Raw genomic sequence first — 18,086 nt, 5'->3', positions numbered from 1 at the left:
AAAACAATTATTTCTTTGGAAAATATCATAATCTTGAACTTCTCCTAAGACTTTATAACTTTAGCCTATAATTAGAAACTTTTCATTTTATTACGTTGAATAGTTGCATGAAAATATTTAAGAGATCGTTAGAAAGAACGTTAGCAATACACTTCTGCAGATAATTAGGCTCACAGTGCCTTTGAAGGTAGAGAATCTTTGGTGGACAGCCGGTAGCAACAATTTTCTTTGTTTAATTTATAGATAGATGTTTGTTTCACACCATTACCTGTTAAAGATCCAGATTAGTTAAGGGGTCGTTATCTTATTTTATCATATATAATTTTGAAAAGTAGTGACCCTCCGATTTAGACTCCGAATCAGGAGGGCGTCACATAAAATTTGTACCCAATTTTGTGGTTTTTAGTAATTTTTCTTAATAAAATTTACAGTAATATTATGTTCCCGGATCTAAGAAAGAAAATAATTAAAAAAAATTACTTATTTTCTTTTCTCTTCTAATCTTTGAAAAATGAAAACAAAATTTTGAAGACAAAATTTCCAAATCTTTTTTCTTTTCTTTCAGCAAAATTATTTAAGAAGTCGAAAAAAATTATTTTTTCTATTTATCTTCCCACTTGACAATAGTTTGAAAAGAAGTGTATTCCTACACTATATGTCACCCTTCATCAGTCGACTATATGGACATGCAAAACTCAATGACTTAGCTTTCAGTCAAGTTCTTGTTAACACTTAACAATCAATATCACTTTATTATGAGTTATGACAAAACCATAATTTAGAGTCAATATTCAAAATTATACTTTTTGATTTATGGTGTACATGCAAGCTGGAAAGGGAAAAAAAAGAAGCATTCATATTATGGAGAGGAACTTGTTATAGTATATAATTATTATTTTGGAATAGTCCAAAACATTATTAATTTCTTATCTCAACTATAATCCAATTGTGGTCCATATTTAATTATACTTTCAACCAAACAGTATGTTATATGTACAGTTGCCTTGTTTCATTTTATTCAAACTTTTTTGTACGGGAGCAAAATATTTTGCATCTTTCAGAACAACAGGAGATGCAGCCACAGAAATGGAATCTAAATAGAAGCAATGCATGAAGGCTGAACCGGTGGACAAAAAAAATTATTTACCATCTTTTCCGAAAAACTTTTAGGTAAGTAAAAATGAAAGAAAAAAAAAGCCAAGGCATGTTCGGAGACAAAAAAAATTCAAAATTCGAAATTTAATATCATCCGAAAAAGGTCCGAAAAGTTCAATTCACGAAAAAGCTTAGCCAAATTCGGTCCAGACCTCAAACCATTAATCGGCCTTCCTTTTTTGGAAAATTTAACCTGGAAACCCAAAAAATCTAAAAAAGACCGGATAAAAATTTGATTTGCCTAGGATAAAGCGTAGGTATAAAAGAGAAGAAAAGTGGAAGCTTGACTTTTTACAAAGCTTTGATAAAACTCTGATTTATTTTATATTAAATTTTAAAAATATAATATTTTAATAAATGTTTAAATTATATATTATCAGAAGTCTTACTTTATTGTCCGTGTAAAGTGGTAACCTAGAACTAGTTTATTTCATCAATATTATAGATACACTGGAACTTAAATTTTTGATTAACTTAATTAAAATTACAAGTTTCAAAGTAATTAGAAGAGCACTTGTATTTGGTTTACTGCAATGCAACCAAAAGTTACATAACTAATTTTGATACTTAGTTATATTGAACAGTGAAGTAAGTTGGTGATCATGGTAAACCCCGATAATTCACTTTCTATTTTTTATGATAAATACAGAAACTTGGGTTCATTAAATAAAAATTCAACAAAACAAACCCGTTACCTTATTTTAAATTCAAAATATTTCAAATTACATTACCAGTTATATCGAAAAAAATAAGGCCCAATCCCGCCTATAATGAGCTTCATATTTGGGGAAACACCACTCAACCCGATTTTCAAAAAAAATCAACACGGTCCGCTTTAAAAAAAAAACTGATTAAAACCCGATTGGATGGGCATTTTTAACATCCCTCCTTTTTTTACGAGGATCCATTTTTTATCCAAAAGGTGAAAAAATGTTATCAGGTAATAAACTAAAAGTGTAAACAATTATTGACCCATATAATTAATCCCCCACGTGGCGAAACATGCAGTAAAAAGCCAAAGATATATAAAACGTGGCAAAGTAAGAAGGAGCACACGTATTGTATTGCAGTAAAAGATAGTTCTATTGAATTTTATACATTATTTTTTGACATATTTTTCAATGTTTTTTTAACGCATAATTTTATAATATTTTTTTGAAAATTTTTTTTTTCTAGATAAAAATCTTATGTTTAAATTTTTATTTAAAAAAAACTAAAATAAAAATATTATAAATTATATATGAAAATCTGGAAATAGGTGTAAATAATGAATATATAAAATCTGTTGGGATGGAGGAAGTATCAAACTTAACAGGGAGCCGATTAGGACAAAAGAACACAGCTAGCAATGAGCATGAGTACACACTACACACCTACTTCCTCCCCCATTTTCTAATTTTTCTTTTCTTTTTTATTTAATTAATTGAGCTTGTAGTCGAAAAACAAAGAATCAACGTCGTTGTTTACGTCAGATTTTCAACGCATCTCGATCCTCTGGCGGCGGTCATGTCTGTTTCTGCCAGCTGTCAATACAGAGGACCCATTTTTGTTGTATCCGACCCGACTAGGTGGTTCCAGCTAATTTTTACCCTTTTTATGCACGATTCTTCTTATTTATTTGCAAGTATTTTTATGCACAATTTATATCTATTTTTATATATTTAATATTTGAATCTTAAAAACAGAAAATCGTAAAATATACAATTCGCATTTTATATTTTGGCTATTTGTGGAACTTTTAAAAGGACACTGGGATAGAAAGAATAAACAATTTTAGACCACACACCAGAAATAATTGTTTGATATGAATAGAGTATTCTTTTCCTACTACCACTACCAACCACTAATCCAATTCTGTCTTGTTTTTCATGTACAAATATTCAGTGCCAATCATCTTTCTAAATAAAGTGTCCGACCATATTGACACGAATAATTACTTTTATAGTAATAACGAAGTATTTCCCGATATCCTGAATCACTTATCAAAATTTTATTCGAATAACATGATTTGATATTTATTATATTTTAATTTATATGAATATATATACACACGTGAAATCTAATCACAATATGACAAAAATTATAAAAACAAAACATTTTACACATCATCATTCAATAATCATTTTGATAATTCTTTAAATATAAATTTTGGTTAACCTAAAATTACTCTTATTTTTTACTCCAACTTTTTTCGACTGAAATTAGGCGAGATGATAGTAACAAATAAACTTAGACAAAAAAAGAGTAACAAATAGACAAAAGAATTCGACAATTTAAGGGGCTAAATTTATTAAACAAGTACTACTACGGCTACTAAAAGAAACCTAGCTATACAACTTGGAAATCATACTATTCACATTCATAATTACATCCATGATGTACAATAAAACCCAACCACTTATTACCCACTCGACCCGACATCCATCAAAAGCCCGTCAACCCTCCGTGTAACAAAGGTCAAAACCACCCGCACGAATGGCTCATCTTAATCCTTAAACCTCAACAAACAGCGCACACTTACACTAACCCAAAGTATCCCACAAAGCTGCGCATTTCCTCTCAGCGAATCCAACTCTTTTATTCTCCAAATCATACATTACCTCAAACCCTTGTTGTTGATAGTTCCCCAGTAACCCTGTGGGCCCATCTGATTCCGGAAAATCTCCGCCGTTCATCAACATCATACACCCCACTTTTCTCTTACTCTTACCATCATCTCCACCGTCCAAAAACTCGTAAAAATAATTTCTTCTAGGCATTGTTACACTAGAGTTTCCCACAAAATGAAATATTAGTTGTGGCACGTTTTTAACCGAGTCAATGTAGTAACACGGACTCAGTCCGGTTCGGTCCTCCACGTGAGGTGCCCTTCTGTTAAACATTTCAACTCGGTTGCTGAACTCAGTTACTAAAGGCGTGTACATTTCGGCTGGTAGCATTGTGTATGTTGTCCCCGAGTCTACTACCATTCCACCGTTCCCTTTTTCATCCACCTTTGTTAAATTCAACGGCGAAATTAATCGCTTTTTACCGATTGTAACTGCCTCTAATCCGACTAGATAGAAATACGGATGTGTTGGATTTTCTAGTAATGGAGTGTATTTAAAATCTATAATATCGTTTTGACTCTCGATACGTTTATTTTTTCTATCGAACGAGTAACGACCGAGAATGAGGGGACTTGGTCCACGAACTCGAGCCGAGTCAAATGAGTGAGAAACTAAACAATACGAGAACTGATTACCTAGATGGGGACTTGACGTGGCAAGCTGAGCTGGCAAAGAGAGGGCCCCACGGCCAAAGCCAGCCACGCCGATCGGCTCACCAAGCGCTTCATGAGCGCAGCCAAAAGTGAAGTTATGCATATTAAGCGACGGATTCGACATGGGTATTTCTAAAGTGTCGCGATAGAGTTTCGCAACGAAACTTCCGTCGCCATAGGCATAATAAAAAGACGGACAAGTAAATTTAGCACAATCCGAGATTTCAATGTCCTCTAGCGGGCACTGTGCCATAGCACATAGGTCGGAGGATGGAATACGAGAGTGTACGGCAGAGCATGCACGTGACTTGCACGAGACCTTTCTCGCGGCGGCGGAGATGTTGAGAGGTTTAACGTTGGAGATAGTTGAAGGAGACTTGCCTTCACATAAAATGCATGAAAAGGGAGAGCAAGGGAGCCAAACAACGTCACTGCCAGTGTCCATGTAGAGAGAGATAGTTTGAGAAGAGAGAGAGAAGGAGAGAGTGTAGTCAGTGCCAGGGGAGAGAGGGAGAGAGACATGGTGATGGTGGCGTTGTTTGTGGTTGCGAAACCGGGTGGTTGAGTGGGTGGTGGTGGATTTTAGGAGGTGGTGAGTGGAGTTGAAGTTGGATTTTGAGAGAGAGTGGGAGAGAGGGAGGAGAAGAGGCTTTGATGAGGATAGATAAGTATTGAAGGTGAGAAGTATTGAGAGGAGTGTGATGAAAACAGAGGGAGGCATTGGGGAGAAACAGGGGAGGTGTTGGCCTTGATAGCTCTAGAAAAGTGAGTATTTGTGTGTGTTTTTTAAAGGGTTAAATAAGCATGTACAAAAAGGTTGATATAGAATTTGATTATATATACAAGAACAAGGATTAGAGAGACTGAGTCTGAGTGGGAGTGGGGGGGGTTTAAAAGGGGGAGGGTTTTGGTTGCTAGAGAAGGAAGGTTCTCGATGAGGTTTCATATGCTAACACTTTTGAAATGTTTGGTGTTTGGGAGTAAACAAGTTTAATTTTTCTCCTGGGAAAAAAGTTTATATAGATCTCGGTTTCGATTTTAAAAAGATAAATATTAAATTAGTTACTAATTGATTATGAGTATCAAAACAATTAGATTTACATGGAAAAATAGTTAAACACTTGCTACATCAATATAGTTAAAAATATGATCAAGTTGAGCTCGCTTATTTATGAATTTGATTTTGAGTTATATGAGACGTTAAATATATTGGAGTTTGTTCAGTCTTTCAACCCAAGTCAAGTCGCATTAAGTTCTTGATTTATGGACTCGATTTTAAGTGAGATAAGATGTTATATTCGCAAGCGTTTAGTGAAATCACTGGTTTTGGCTTCCAAATTAATGGTTAAACATGGAGGTCCGACATAAAAGCTTAGTTTGGATTGTAAAGAGGATGAGATTTGTAGCATGAAGCTCGATTACAGCGGAAGTAACTAGAAGTGAAATAAATAGAAAAAAGTGGGAAGAAATGTGAGCAGAGTGGAGCAGGCACTTGGAGAAGTAGTAGTCGTATATTATGCAGAGATAAGCAATGGAGGCATAGCAGGATAGTAGTGAACTTAGGGGGGGGGGGGGTGAGGTTTAAATGGTCTGGTATGATTAGATTTGGAAGACATTAATATCAAGGTGAGCGTGCGATGAGCTGTGTTCAAATAACGAGTCCTTAAATACAACCCCCCCAATTTAATTGGAACCCCTGTGACTTTACTAGCCTTGCTTGCATCATTCTCAAAGTAATCCCAAACTTCATAACTTTACCGTCCCTCCCCAAGTCAACTCAACATCAGCACTACTGTACTAACTTTAATTTTATATAAAGAGACTACTGTAAACAGTTACTAATAACTACATCATGTCTGATAAATCAGACACTTAATTATAACCATCTAAACCATGTAGTATAAACTAAACTAATTGACCGCCATTAATATGGCCCGAAACAGGTGGCTGAATGAGTTGTTCAAGAAAGTGACTCCTTAAACGAGTACTCCGTAGAGGTTATTAGTATTTTCTGACGGAACATAGATATTATTAGTAGATTGGGTCTTATATTACAAGAGGGGGACATTAGCAAATCAAGTATAAACCCACAGATTCGCTTATATGCCGCCAGCTATTACTAAAAACAAAAGCTTCAACTATGAGACGTGTCAATAAACCACACAACCAAGCAACAAGCTTCCAGCCAAAAGTGACAGTCCTCCGTAGGGGTCCTGCTTTACGTGACTCAGTTTCTTGTATTTTTTTTTAATTTGATTCTTTTAAGAAAATGGATAGAATTAGACTAGCATATAATTCTGTGGCACGGCCCCCGATTTATGATTTTGGGGAGCATTATAAACGTTAGTATCGCTTATTTCCTACAAAAACTCAGAAGCACGCCATAACGAAGAGGTGTTATTGTTCTTAATTCGTATAATTATGTGCATTTTATAGTATTTAGTACATAAATTCATGTCCACTTATTTTTTCATTTCAAAATAATCAAACCATTCATCTTCCTAAAAGCTGCATATTTTCATAAGGGTTGCAACTTGCAACAACTCTGTCTACAACTACAAGAAAAACATGACTTGAAAGTGAAACCCTACTGTTCTATAATTGCAACAGAACAAACTCATGGTTCAGTACCGTCGACCTAGGGGCCATGAACTCATTATAGAGTTATCCCTTTAAGTATCTTGTGTACCTGTTGATCATCTCCTTTTGATTTCATGTACTTGACATTTTGTACAATTTCGTACCACCTTGCCCAATATCTGATGATAAAAATTCAAGCTTTACTTCTTTAGAAAAAAATTGAAAATAACAAAAACAAGGTAGCGGAATGATTTTAAACCTTTCCCCCATTTCTCCTCGTATTAGAAGATTAGAAAAGGAGGATAAGATATACGCAATTGTTAACACGGCTAAGAGTCAGAGGCACTTTTCGGGAATTAATTTACGTTCAAACTTTTACCAAGTCGTGTTCTAATTATCATCTACCCCAGTTTCATTTCACCATACTATATGGAGCTATATACTTTTACCCATGACTAAAGTCCGACTATGCGTACACTGCCATAGATAAACCTTAGCTGTCTTTGTATTAATCACAAACTTGCCATGAATAAAACGAGACCTCTCACCCCCAACCATTACAGCTACGTATTAACAACATGACAAAGTCTATATAAAAAGACACAACGGGGGTGGGGAGGAGAAGAATTGACCATTATTTGCCATCCCTATGGCCAGAAAAAGTCTTGCACGGGTCCTTTCTATGCCTATTTTTGTCTAAATATCGCTGAGTTGAGCTTAAGTTCAAATATAGTGTCCTAACACCTAACATCAAAGCAAAATACATGAATGAGATTACACAAGGTTATTGCTCCTAAAGACGATATATTTAGAACACATTAAACATTCGAAGTCTACCTATTTACTTCCAATCGGGATACACCGAACATGTTACTAACACGCTTAAATCATCAATTATTGTTTACCACAAAACAGAGTACTATACGCGACACGATAATACTAAAGATGAATATGTAGTTTACTTAAAAGGTCCTTTAGCCTTACATAGTAAGCTATATTAGGTATATTTATTTTAAGTTTGGTTTATGAATATACAAAGGAGAGCAATTATGTGGTCGAGATAAACAATAGGCAAAACTTGTAAGAACCATACTATAAAGTCATAAGGAACGTATCAATAATCAATAATTGATAGAATGGATACAAATTTCAATAATCCTCTGGTTGTGATCATAACATATCTATCTACAACGTTTTAAAAAAATCTGGTTATTCTCGCTTTCTAGTGTAAGGCATGAATGGTATGGATAAACTTATATTCTAGTTAATATTGAATTAGTACCAAATTGATGGTGCACCTAACAAAAGGGGATGTCTACTCAAGTCCAATCCCTCCACATAAGTAATAGATTCTTTGTTTATGAAGTTCTCAATTTCCTAATATCATTAAAAGGACGTTCAACACGCCTCTGAAGTTGACTGCGAGTCCCACCACCTCTCACAATCTCTAAATAATACTATGAAAACAATAATCAGAACTTGCCATGTTGATATGGAATTCCCGGCAAGTAAACTACTTCCAATAGCAAAAATATATATAGCAAATAACTAGAAAAGAAAATTACCTTAATCGGTTGCTCGTATTGGAAGATCATAAACAAACCAAATAATTTTTTTAATTATATTTAAAGGACGTACCTAGTACACAGGACTCATCATCACAATTCACATCAACAGTTGGACATATCAGGAAGATAATGATAACTAAACAGCATTTCAATGTACTGATAACTAAACAGCATGCTTGCTGTATATGCCATCTAATTAGCAATTACTATTGTTGGTTTCACCGGTAAGTTTAGTAGTTCAAAAGTTCTTAATTTGTTTCGATTCTATACTCTATAGGGGTGGTTTGATAGGATAGCCAAGTGAACAGATTCATCATTTATGTACAAGTCAGATGACAAGCCCATAAAGAGATAGCATCAGCCTAAGTAGATTCTATGGTTTGCCAGTTCATATGTCCAGTGCATGCATGCATATATCATGGCCAACCTTTATGTCACACCCTTAACAACTGGCTACCCAGTGCATTTATCCATCAGAAGAAACAAAAGAACAAAAAAGGCAATATCCAAATTTCAAAGTTTCTACTGTATGGGAACTAAACAATATCCTACTTACCCTGCCACCATTGTGTCAGGATAGGAAGATCAAGCAAGAGTTTTAACGGGCTGTGACTTGTGAGAGTGATGAGTACCTTTGGATATGGTTGAAACTTGAGAAAGAAGGATATCTGTTAGTTTGTATGAGTATGTTAGCAAATCTATATGTGACATTGCAAGTTCAAGTAGCTTATGACTTATGACTAGTGTAATTTGAAAACTGAGCTCACTGAAATTCGATCTAACATACAATGGCTGTCAAAAAACAATTTATTTTAATTAGTATTAAACTTCCAACAAGTTATATCCACAGATGGAAAGAGCATGACTGTATCTAAATGCAAAATTTTCACCTCCCTTTCCACTTAACACCAAAATAAAAACAAGAGAAACGGATATGGTCTAAGGTTACTACCATACCACAAAGATGCACTTCGAGCATTTTCAGCTTACAATAAGCTTTAGTCTTCATCCATATTTAGAAGAAACTAAAGTGATGACTGGAACCATCTCACATATTAGAAAATAATGAAGAGAGTAAGATACCATCTAGTATGGAAAGTGTTTACCTGTACAAAAAGAACAACCATGGAATGTGATAATCGTCTTCAAGGATAACAAACAAGGTTTCCTGCATAAAGATACGCAAAGAAATGGAGCGTAACTAATAAAAAGCAGCAAAAAATATCAAAATAATTTATAGGAAGGCCCGTAAACAAATCCGACTTGTAAATAGTGAAATAGGGCATTTGCTCAAATAATAATAATACTTTTACAAATTAGAATGACACTAGCGGATGTGTCTGAATGAACTAAATAAGTCAACGATTTACAGATATAGTCACAAGGTTGAAGATAGAGCTGATAATGGCTTCAGTCTTTGCAACAACTTCTCAACTTCAATAAATCCACCAAGCGGTCCCAATGGAAAATATTTTATGCTTTTCCATCTGTGTAAGCTCTAAAAATTAGTTAAGTGATAATAATTAAAGTCTTGCTACAGAAACTTGGAAAATGGATAGCAGAACTGAAACTATAGAGTTTGTTACCATTGTTGTGCACCACATACCTGGGTGTGAAAGGAAGTGCTAAACAATGAAGATGAAGATGATTCACGCTGTTCAGTGGAGGCTGATGAAAACCAAATCTGACAGAACAAAGGTTCCACATAAAACAGTATTTCAGTAACAGAACATTCAAAAAACAACTAAAATATAGGCAATGGCGATTTCCAATCTTTAAATTCCCTACAGATAGCTCACTAGGCTGGATAATTTCATATGAAGACTCGTGCTAGCTAGAGAATTCAAAGTGAAAGATGTGAAGGTCGTGCATTGTTGGTACTTGGTAGACTCAATCCCATACATATATAAGGCTTGAGCTACTGATTCAATATTATCTTGAGTACAACGCCCAAAAGGTTGTGCGATGTGCATTATGGTACTTGGTTGTGGTAAAGCATAATTGCCAAGGCATAAAGGAGAACGCACCAACGTACTGCCTGGATGCTTCGATAGTAAGGCGCTCGTCTAGGCGTTCATTAAGCAAATTATGCATTCAGCTAGGCCTGTCAATGGAGCGAAAATCCGATCCGACCCGATCTGAGGCCATTTTAGAGGATATGGATCGACCTAGGACTGTCAATGGATCAGATATCCGGTCCGATCCGATCCGAAGGCTAATGGAGCGGATATGGATCACTAAAAATAAAATCCGATCCGGTAAAAATCCGATCCGACAAGTCTAGGATATGGATTTGATATGATCCGATCCGAAAAAAATCCGATCCGGATATTTATATAAATGTAATATAATAATAATATATATAATATATAATATACATACTAAATATTTAAAATATAAAACTAAAGGAAGTAAATAGAGTTGGGCTGGAACTGAATTTGTGTGTCAATGTAACAAACCACACTGTCTCTCGATCTTATTTTCTATGTTGTAAATCACGAGGCTCAACTCTCAAGCCCTCAACTAAAGATTGCTTAAAACTTTAATCTTTCATATGTAATTCCGCACAACTGACATTACATTCTTATATCTGAGTTGGTTTTTGATTTATTTGTTATAGCTCTGCTTGTAGTTTCACTATCTCATGCTTATTTAAAGGTAGTAAAATTAGTTTTCAGTTTTGCAAGATATAATTAAGTAAAATTTTTTTAGATATATATGGATCGGAGCTCCGATCCGAAATTCTGTGATCCTAACGGATCCGGATATGGATCATTCTATAAAAAATCCGGTTGCAATCCGATCCGGATCCGAATCCGGTAAATATAAAGGATCAGGATATGGATCATGTCTGATCTGATCCATTGGCAGCCCTAGATCGACCTATTAAAAATCCGATCTGATAAGAAATATCCGATTATAAATGGAGCGGATATGGATTTAGGCCGATCTGATCCGTTAATAACCCGCTTCGGTTATATATATATATAATTGTAGTAAAAATATTTTCTAATAATTCTAATTTTAAACTGTTATCCTCGAGTCAAGTTCCATTATCTATATTTTGTTCGGTTCGATTTCAAGCGTACAGTCCATTTCTATAACCTCATATAACCCTAGTTCTTTTTCCTTTTAGAGCCGCATAACCCAAGATTTCAATTCATATAATACTTTCTTTTCTTTTTTTCTGCTAAGTACATATAACACTTTCATTTCGCAACATCAATTTTTTATAGTTAGCATTAAAATACTGTACAACTCGGTATGTTTATTGCAAAAAATGAATTTTAGTTTGTAAGTTATCTTTGAATTTCGTTGTATTCTACTTGTATTTTAATATTTTTCGGAATTGTTAATTTTAAGAAAAAAATTGTACTAAGTGAAGTTAAAAAAATAAATATACATTAATGGAGCGGATATTCAATCCGAAATCCGTATTCCGAACGGATCCGGATATGGATCGGTCTATAAAAAATCCGGAACCGATCCGAATCCGAATCCGAAAAAATAAATGGATATAGATTTAGGCCGATCCAATCCAAACCCGATCTATTGACAAGCCTACATTCAGCTACATACAGGAACGCACACATTCACATTATCCTCAAACCCAATCATAACATCATCAAAAAACGTATTTAACCCCTCAACCTCAACATCAAGAAACCCATTCACATTCTCCTCAAACCCATTATCGTCAAACCCAGTCATGACATCATCATCAAAAAACCCAATCATGACATCGATCATCAAAAAACATTTAACCCCTCAACATCAAGAAACCCATTCACATTATCATCAATCTTTTTCACATTATCCTCAAACCCATTCATAACAACATCCTGTGGAAAATTGAGTACAACCTTATCTTTATAAAGTTCCTTAGCAGTTTTATCGTATGCTTTGGCAGCATTGACAACATGATGAACTATCCCCAATCATCTTCTTAGAGGCACATAATTCATCCCCTTCAACTTTGGTTCTCGAATTTCTTCTTTGGTTTATCGTATGCTTTGGGTTGCTGAAATTTGAGAACCAAAGTTGACGAGGATAAATAATGTCCCTCCATATCATGTTGCCAAAGCATATGATAAAGCTGCTAAGGAACTTTATAAAGATAAGGTTGTACTCCATTTTCCACAATTTTCCACATGATGATGAAAATGAGTTTGAGGATAATGTGAATGGGATTGAGGATAATGTGAATGGGTTTCTTAATGTTGAGGAGTTAAATACGTTTTTTGATGATGATCTTATGACTGAGTTTGAGGATAATGTGAATGGGTTTGAAGATAATGTGAATGTGTTGCTTGATGTTGAGGTTGAGGGGTTAAATACGTTTTTTGGTATATCCTCCAAAGCACATTTACTTAGTCCCCCATTCACAATGCAAGGGACACTTCTCACATTTTTTGGATCCACTTGTATGAAAACCAGGATCCTAATGATTATCGGGGAAAAAGTGGTCATTTTACTCCATATGACCTATAATTCTATTTGACCAACTACAAATATGATTCATTAGTACAACTTCAATATAATAGATTTATTATTTTACATTATTTAAGAATATTTTAATTAATATTCATATGATTTATATAATATAATTCTTAAAAAATACATATTTTCTTTAAAAATACATAAAATACAAGTGCAAGACAACATTTAAATACTGAAACACCAATTATACAATACTGAACACACATATTTGAGTCGACTTCTATTCAAAAGAAATTTGGTTATTATTGAGTTGTTCCATTAGAGATAAACTGAAATAATTTTTTAATTTAAAAATATATCCACATTCTTTACATCATGTCAATACTCTTATACATTTAAACAATTTATTAATTAATCAATTTATTTTAAAGAATTTAAACAAGTTTAAAACATGTAAAAAACAACAGAGAAAAAAATAAAATAGATTTAGTCAACATTTAGAATACATTAATTTGGAACAAGTCTACCCCACATGTCATGAAAAAGAAAAAGAAGCATATGTTCAAAGACCACGATAGAGTAGTTAACCAATTATTTAAAACTTTATAGTGCTCCACTTGTAAACTGGTATGGCTACTGGCCACTTATTTCTCTTGGCCCAAGACATAAATAAATCCTGGGTACTCAGTGCTCTAAGTACCCTCCCAAATAATAACATAATAAAATTGATCATAGTATGTTGACATATGGGGTATATCTACAAGCATGTCTAACACAGTCCCATGTATAACAACATGAAAAATAGGGCACAACCCCGCCTTCCCGAAACCGACCACAACAAGTCTCGCTTTGCTTTTCATGCTTTGCCATGATTGATTTGTATATTTAAATGCAAGTTGAACTAGTTTTGCGTTGCATAACTCATAAATATATTTAAAAAAACACAGACTTACGCAAAACGTACGAGTGTTATTTAAGTTTGTAAGTTTTAGTTAAAAAGTTATGTTTAATCATGTGATAAAATATAAAAAGATATTAGAATAAAAACCAAATTTTACATAAATCATCATTTACTTCAAAACAATCAATATGATAAATCAAACATGTAATAACTACTTATTATATGGTGGGATTTTGTATTAGAATAAGTTGTCCGCCATTTTTGGAGGACCACTTTTTGTACAAGTGCAAGAACATCTGGTGGTGCGCCAAAGATATTCTAACAATACTTCTTACTCTCACCCCTTATATATGTTTTCATTTTATGAAAGCAGTACCGACTCTTAATTTAAATATGATATGAAATGGAGAGAGAAAGTGTCTTTAGAAATTAATTACAAATAATAGTTTAAGGGTGAGACTTAAAATGATGTCACGAGGTGGGACCTAAAAAATTGAAGATCGACTTGAGAATCTCTTAGAGCAGTTTTTTTATCAATTCCCCTCCAAATATTAACTTAAGGGCATAAATAGAGAACTGTGATTACTTCTTGAAGATGATCTTAGGCCATCTCCGCTCGTTACTTAATTTTAAAACAACTCAATCTTCAAATATTCATCTTTTTCACTTCATAACACTATTTCTTCTCTAACCGTTCCTTAGAATTTTACTTCAAACACACTTTATCTTTATATACAACAATAAAATATTTAAGTTATGGATAAAATTAGAGATATAGAGATAAAGTTGCGAGAGAGTGATTAAAAAAACAATATCTTCAAATGAATAGCTTCCTTCGAATTTGAAGTTAAATGGTATTTTATTTTTTATTTTTTTAAGGATAGAATAATGGATTGTTGGAGGATGATTACTTTATTTTTGAAGTAAAATATAAAGTAACAAAGGTTTTAAGGACACAACTGAAGATGCCCTTTGTAGTTAAACTTGAGACTTACGCTTATATTGTAAAAAAAGTCCCGCGGGTTTCTATTTTGATTTCAATGTGGAACGTCATGTTACGGATGTTGCAAACATCTCATCCTATTGAGTCGATATCCTGATTGAGTCCACAAACAAACTTCATACAGTGCACGAGCCCGCCTTTCACACTCTGTTAAGTTTTGATACCATTTATAATATTCTTAGTCAACTAACCTAAATGCAACAAACTTGGCTGATGCATAAAACCACACCACAACCATCAAAAGATTGTGACTTGTTGGACTTATAGTTATACTTTACATAAAGAGGTCAGATGTTTCAAAAGAGGATAGGATGTTAAAATACGCTATTTTCCAATACTTGAACCACTATAGTTTCAGTCTTTAAGTAAAACCACTGTAGTCCTATACTTGAACATGTGGCTTAGACGATTAATTCCGTTTGTATGAAGTTTTAAGCCTAGCATCACCAAACTCAAACATGTGGCTTAGACTGATTAATACTTGAACCACTATAGTTTCAGTCTTTTAAGTAAAACCACTAAAGTCCGATACTTGAACATGTGGCTTAGAAGATTAATTCTGTCTGTATGACGTTTTAAGCCTACTATCACCAAACTCAAACATGTGGGTTAGACAATTAGTTTTTTTTTTTGTATAGAGTTTTAGCCTACCATCACCAAAATCTATCAACACGGAACCTAAGGCAGGCAAACCAAGATTTATACTAGTTAGTCCCATCAAGGAAATGAGCTTAAAGATGGTTAGAGCAACGATAGGTATATTTGGTTCTATAGCTATAATATGGAACCAAAACAACAAAACATTACTCCAATGCATAGTCCAGTTGAATGAAAAAATGCATTAATGGATATTTTGTTCAACATTTAGAAACAAAAAGATGGTTATAATTATCCTTGCCGCATCATCAATCAATTAAAAATGGAGTACAAGTTGACCTAATTTAAACGAAAGTTGAAAAAGCTTGATCAAAATATTAGTTAAATTTGGAATATGTTGATTGTGATTTGGAATTTGTATTGGGGTGCAAGTTCCATTTTGGAACTAAGAAGGGCATTATAGCAAAGTCTATAACCATTTTACATTAGCATTGGACTTGCTATTCGACATGTGGTCTACGAGTTAACTTGTGCTTAAAATACAAAAGAAAATAAAAAGTATAAGCAATGTTTCCAGCAATTATAATCCCACAAAAAAATACATGGCAGCACAATTTTAATTATCCGGATAATAAGCACCCAGAAGATGGTAGAATACACATTTATAGCAAAAAAATCACTTTTCAGAATACAATCATTCATACCTATAGCGGGTGGACTGGGGTGCATCTCTCCGCAATAGAGTTCGCCCAACATCATACATGTGACTCACTGGGAGGAATAATATGATTAAACTATGTGCAACATTGCAGAGAAAGAAAAAGATCCCTTAAAAACTGGTGTGATATACATTTCAAGTGTCACGATAAGAAATTCTACCTAAAGAAAAGTCTTCAGGTCTTCTTTTCAGGTCATTGACAGTGGAAATATGCTCCACTGGAATTACCAAGTAATGCCTATCAATGTGGAAAACAAAAAACAATATCTATCATATTTGCAGTTTAATTTAGAAGAAAGGGCCAAATCACAAGAAACAGTGAACTTCTGATACAGAGAAAAGAACCAGAAAACTAATAAATTGTTTGTTTTATGGTAACAGTAGGAAGCGCATATGAATCCGAACAAGTATCATTTTTATTAACATGTAACTTGTTTTAGTTTTACGATCTCTATATATACAATTTTAGAATTCAGAATCTTCAAAGATAAAGATGACAAAAAATGAACAAGTATTTTGAAGAAAAAATTGAACGAAATATTTGTATTCCTACCACTTCATCCCCTTAAGTAAAATTATACTTCTAAAACACTGGATGATTGTAAGTTTCAACAAACACGCAACAAAGCTCAATAACAAAAAGTCAAAACCCCTAAAAACAAAATCTCTATATACAACCTAAGAGATAACAATATCCTAAATTACTACTCACTCCGTCCCTACAGGTTTTTTAAATTGGGGACGAGGGATCGGCACACATCTTAAGACTCCCGTAAAGCATTGTTTTTAAAATAATTTTAAATAAAATTATAATTCACCTTTTAACTGTATGTATTGATTCCATCTTTATTATTTTGTTATTGTTATTGTTAGAGCCTAGTGTAATAATTGAAAACGCTCAGTGTTTAATGTAATGGAGGGCAAGTCCAATTATTTCCTAAAAATATCATAAAAATATAACTCCTTGTAATTTAGGATATTATAATTTACAAAATCTCAATATCATAGTAATATGAGCAAAAATATGGAATCATCTACTACTAGATAAGCACGACTGTCTGATACATCAAGGAGGCATTTTCCAAGTTACTGTAATTAAAATAAAAATCATATTTCCAGATGTTTAACTTAATTTGAATTACAATTAGAGTAAACAGTTGAAACTACAAAATAGAAATGAAGTTTGAAGAGGAGAAAGAAAGTGAAACCTGAAGGCAGCAGGCTTTATGTCCTGAAAAGCCACGACTCTCTCGTCCTGTGCAACAAAAAACTTTAAAACTATTAGATATACGACGTAACATAACATACGGAGAACATTTTAGTGCAAGAAAAGTGACAACAATTATACATAATAATAACTTATAAAATATAGAGAGAGAAAGAGGAGATGACCTCGTGCAGAAGAGTGGTGGAGGCGGAGGAACGGGCAATTTCACAAAACACGCACGTTGACGGTTTAGCTCCTCCGCCCACTGTTGCCATTCCGGGCTGGGAATATAGAATTACCAACAATTTATTTTTAGAGATAATTTTAAGATCCGGAAACAGTTGAATGATTGTATTCTGTTACACATCGATTAATCCACGGTTAAAGTCATTCATGTCGGGAAACAGAATGAAATTGAGAAACGGAAATAAGATCCGGAAACGGAATGAAAATTTACACGATTACATTAATTATTGATTTTTAATACTAAGCAATCTCAATATATTTATATTGTAACAGTATAATATATTAACATTATAATAAATAAACATATTTAATTATTTAATAAAATTATTTATTTTTTCATAAATTAACATATAAATTTATATCAAAATTATTTTTAATTTATAAAAACTAAATTATAAATCATTTTTAA

At 33.5% G+C, this 18,086-nt stretch overlaps 2 protein-coding genes across 4 annotated transcripts; both read right to left on the bottom strand.

Moving 5' to 3' along the window:
• Positions 1-3,419: 3,419 nt before the first annotated feature.
• On the bottom strand, positions 3,420-5,318 carry LOC141702155 (putative aspartyl protease At4g16563). The gene has a single exon (XM_074505859.1). The coding sequence runs from the start codon at positions 5,136-5,138 to the stop codon at positions 3,678-3,680; it is 1,461 nt and encodes a 486-aa protein (XP_074361960.1). The 5' UTR covers positions 5,139-5,318; the 3' UTR covers positions 3,420-3,677.
• A 1,568-nt stretch (positions 5,319-6,886) lies between these two features.
• Positions 6,887-17,773, bottom strand: LOC141702156 (bifunctional adenosine 5'-phosphosulfate phosphorylase/adenylylsulfatase HINT4). Of its 3 annotated transcripts, XR_012567036.1 has the most exons (8): positions 17,617-17,773; positions 17,433-17,479; positions 16,386-16,462; positions 16,211-16,277; positions 10,172-10,249; positions 9,936-10,052; positions 9,672-9,733; positions 6,887-7,176 (listed from the first exon to the last, which is right to left on the bottom strand). XR_012567036.1 is itself a non-coding variant. In XM_074505861.1 (6 exons), exons 1-6 carry the CDS (start codon positions 17,704-17,706, stop codon positions 10,039-10,041), a joined length of 384 nt encoding a protein of 127 aa, XP_074361962.1. In that variant the 5' UTR covers positions 17,707-17,773; the 3' UTR covers positions 9,788-10,038. The 3 variants fall into 3 exon arrangements, 2 of the variants coding, with proteins under 2 accessions (XP_074361962.1, XP_074361961.1); XM_074505861.1 differs by lacking the exons at positions 6,887-7,176; positions 9,672-9,733 and having other exon boundaries at positions 9,788-10,063; XM_074505860.1 differs by lacking the exons at positions 6,887-7,176; positions 9,672-9,733 and having other exon boundaries at positions 9,788-10,052; positions 17,617-17,772.
• Positions 17,774-18,086: the final 313 nt, after the last annotated feature.

The sequence above is a fragment of the Apium graveolens genome, unplaced genomic scaffold (assembly GCF_009905375.1).
Source record: "Apium graveolens cultivar Ventura unplaced genomic scaffold, ASM990537v1 ctg4695, whole genome shotgun sequence".
Lineage (NCBI taxonomy): Eukaryota > Viridiplantae > Streptophyta > Magnoliopsida > Apiales > Apiaceae > Apium > Apium graveolens.
The sequence above is the reverse complement of the archived record's forward strand: the minus strand, read 5'-3'. Positions and strand labels throughout refer to the sequence as shown.

What these genes read in the sequence shown, in the direction of transcription:
- LOC141702155 (XM_074505859.1), bottom strand. Translation starts at nt 5,138, where the DNA reads ATGCCTCCCTCTGTTTTCATCACACTCCTCTCAATACTTCTCACCTTC.
- LOC141702156 (XM_074505860.1), bottom strand. Translation starts at nt 17,706, where the DNA reads ATGGCAACAGTGGGCGGAGGAGCTAAACCGTCAACGTGCGTGTTTTGT. An exon ending in ACCTGAAGACTTTTCTTTAG is followed by an intron (nt 16,278 to 16,385) that starts GTAGAATTTCTT and finishes TATTCCTCCCAG; the next exon opens with TGAGTCACATGTATGATGTT. An exon ending in CCCCAGTCCACCCGCTATAG is followed by an intron (nt 10,250 to 16,210) that starts GTATGAATGATT and finishes TTGTTCTGTCAG; the next exon opens with ATTTGGTTTTCATCAGCCTC.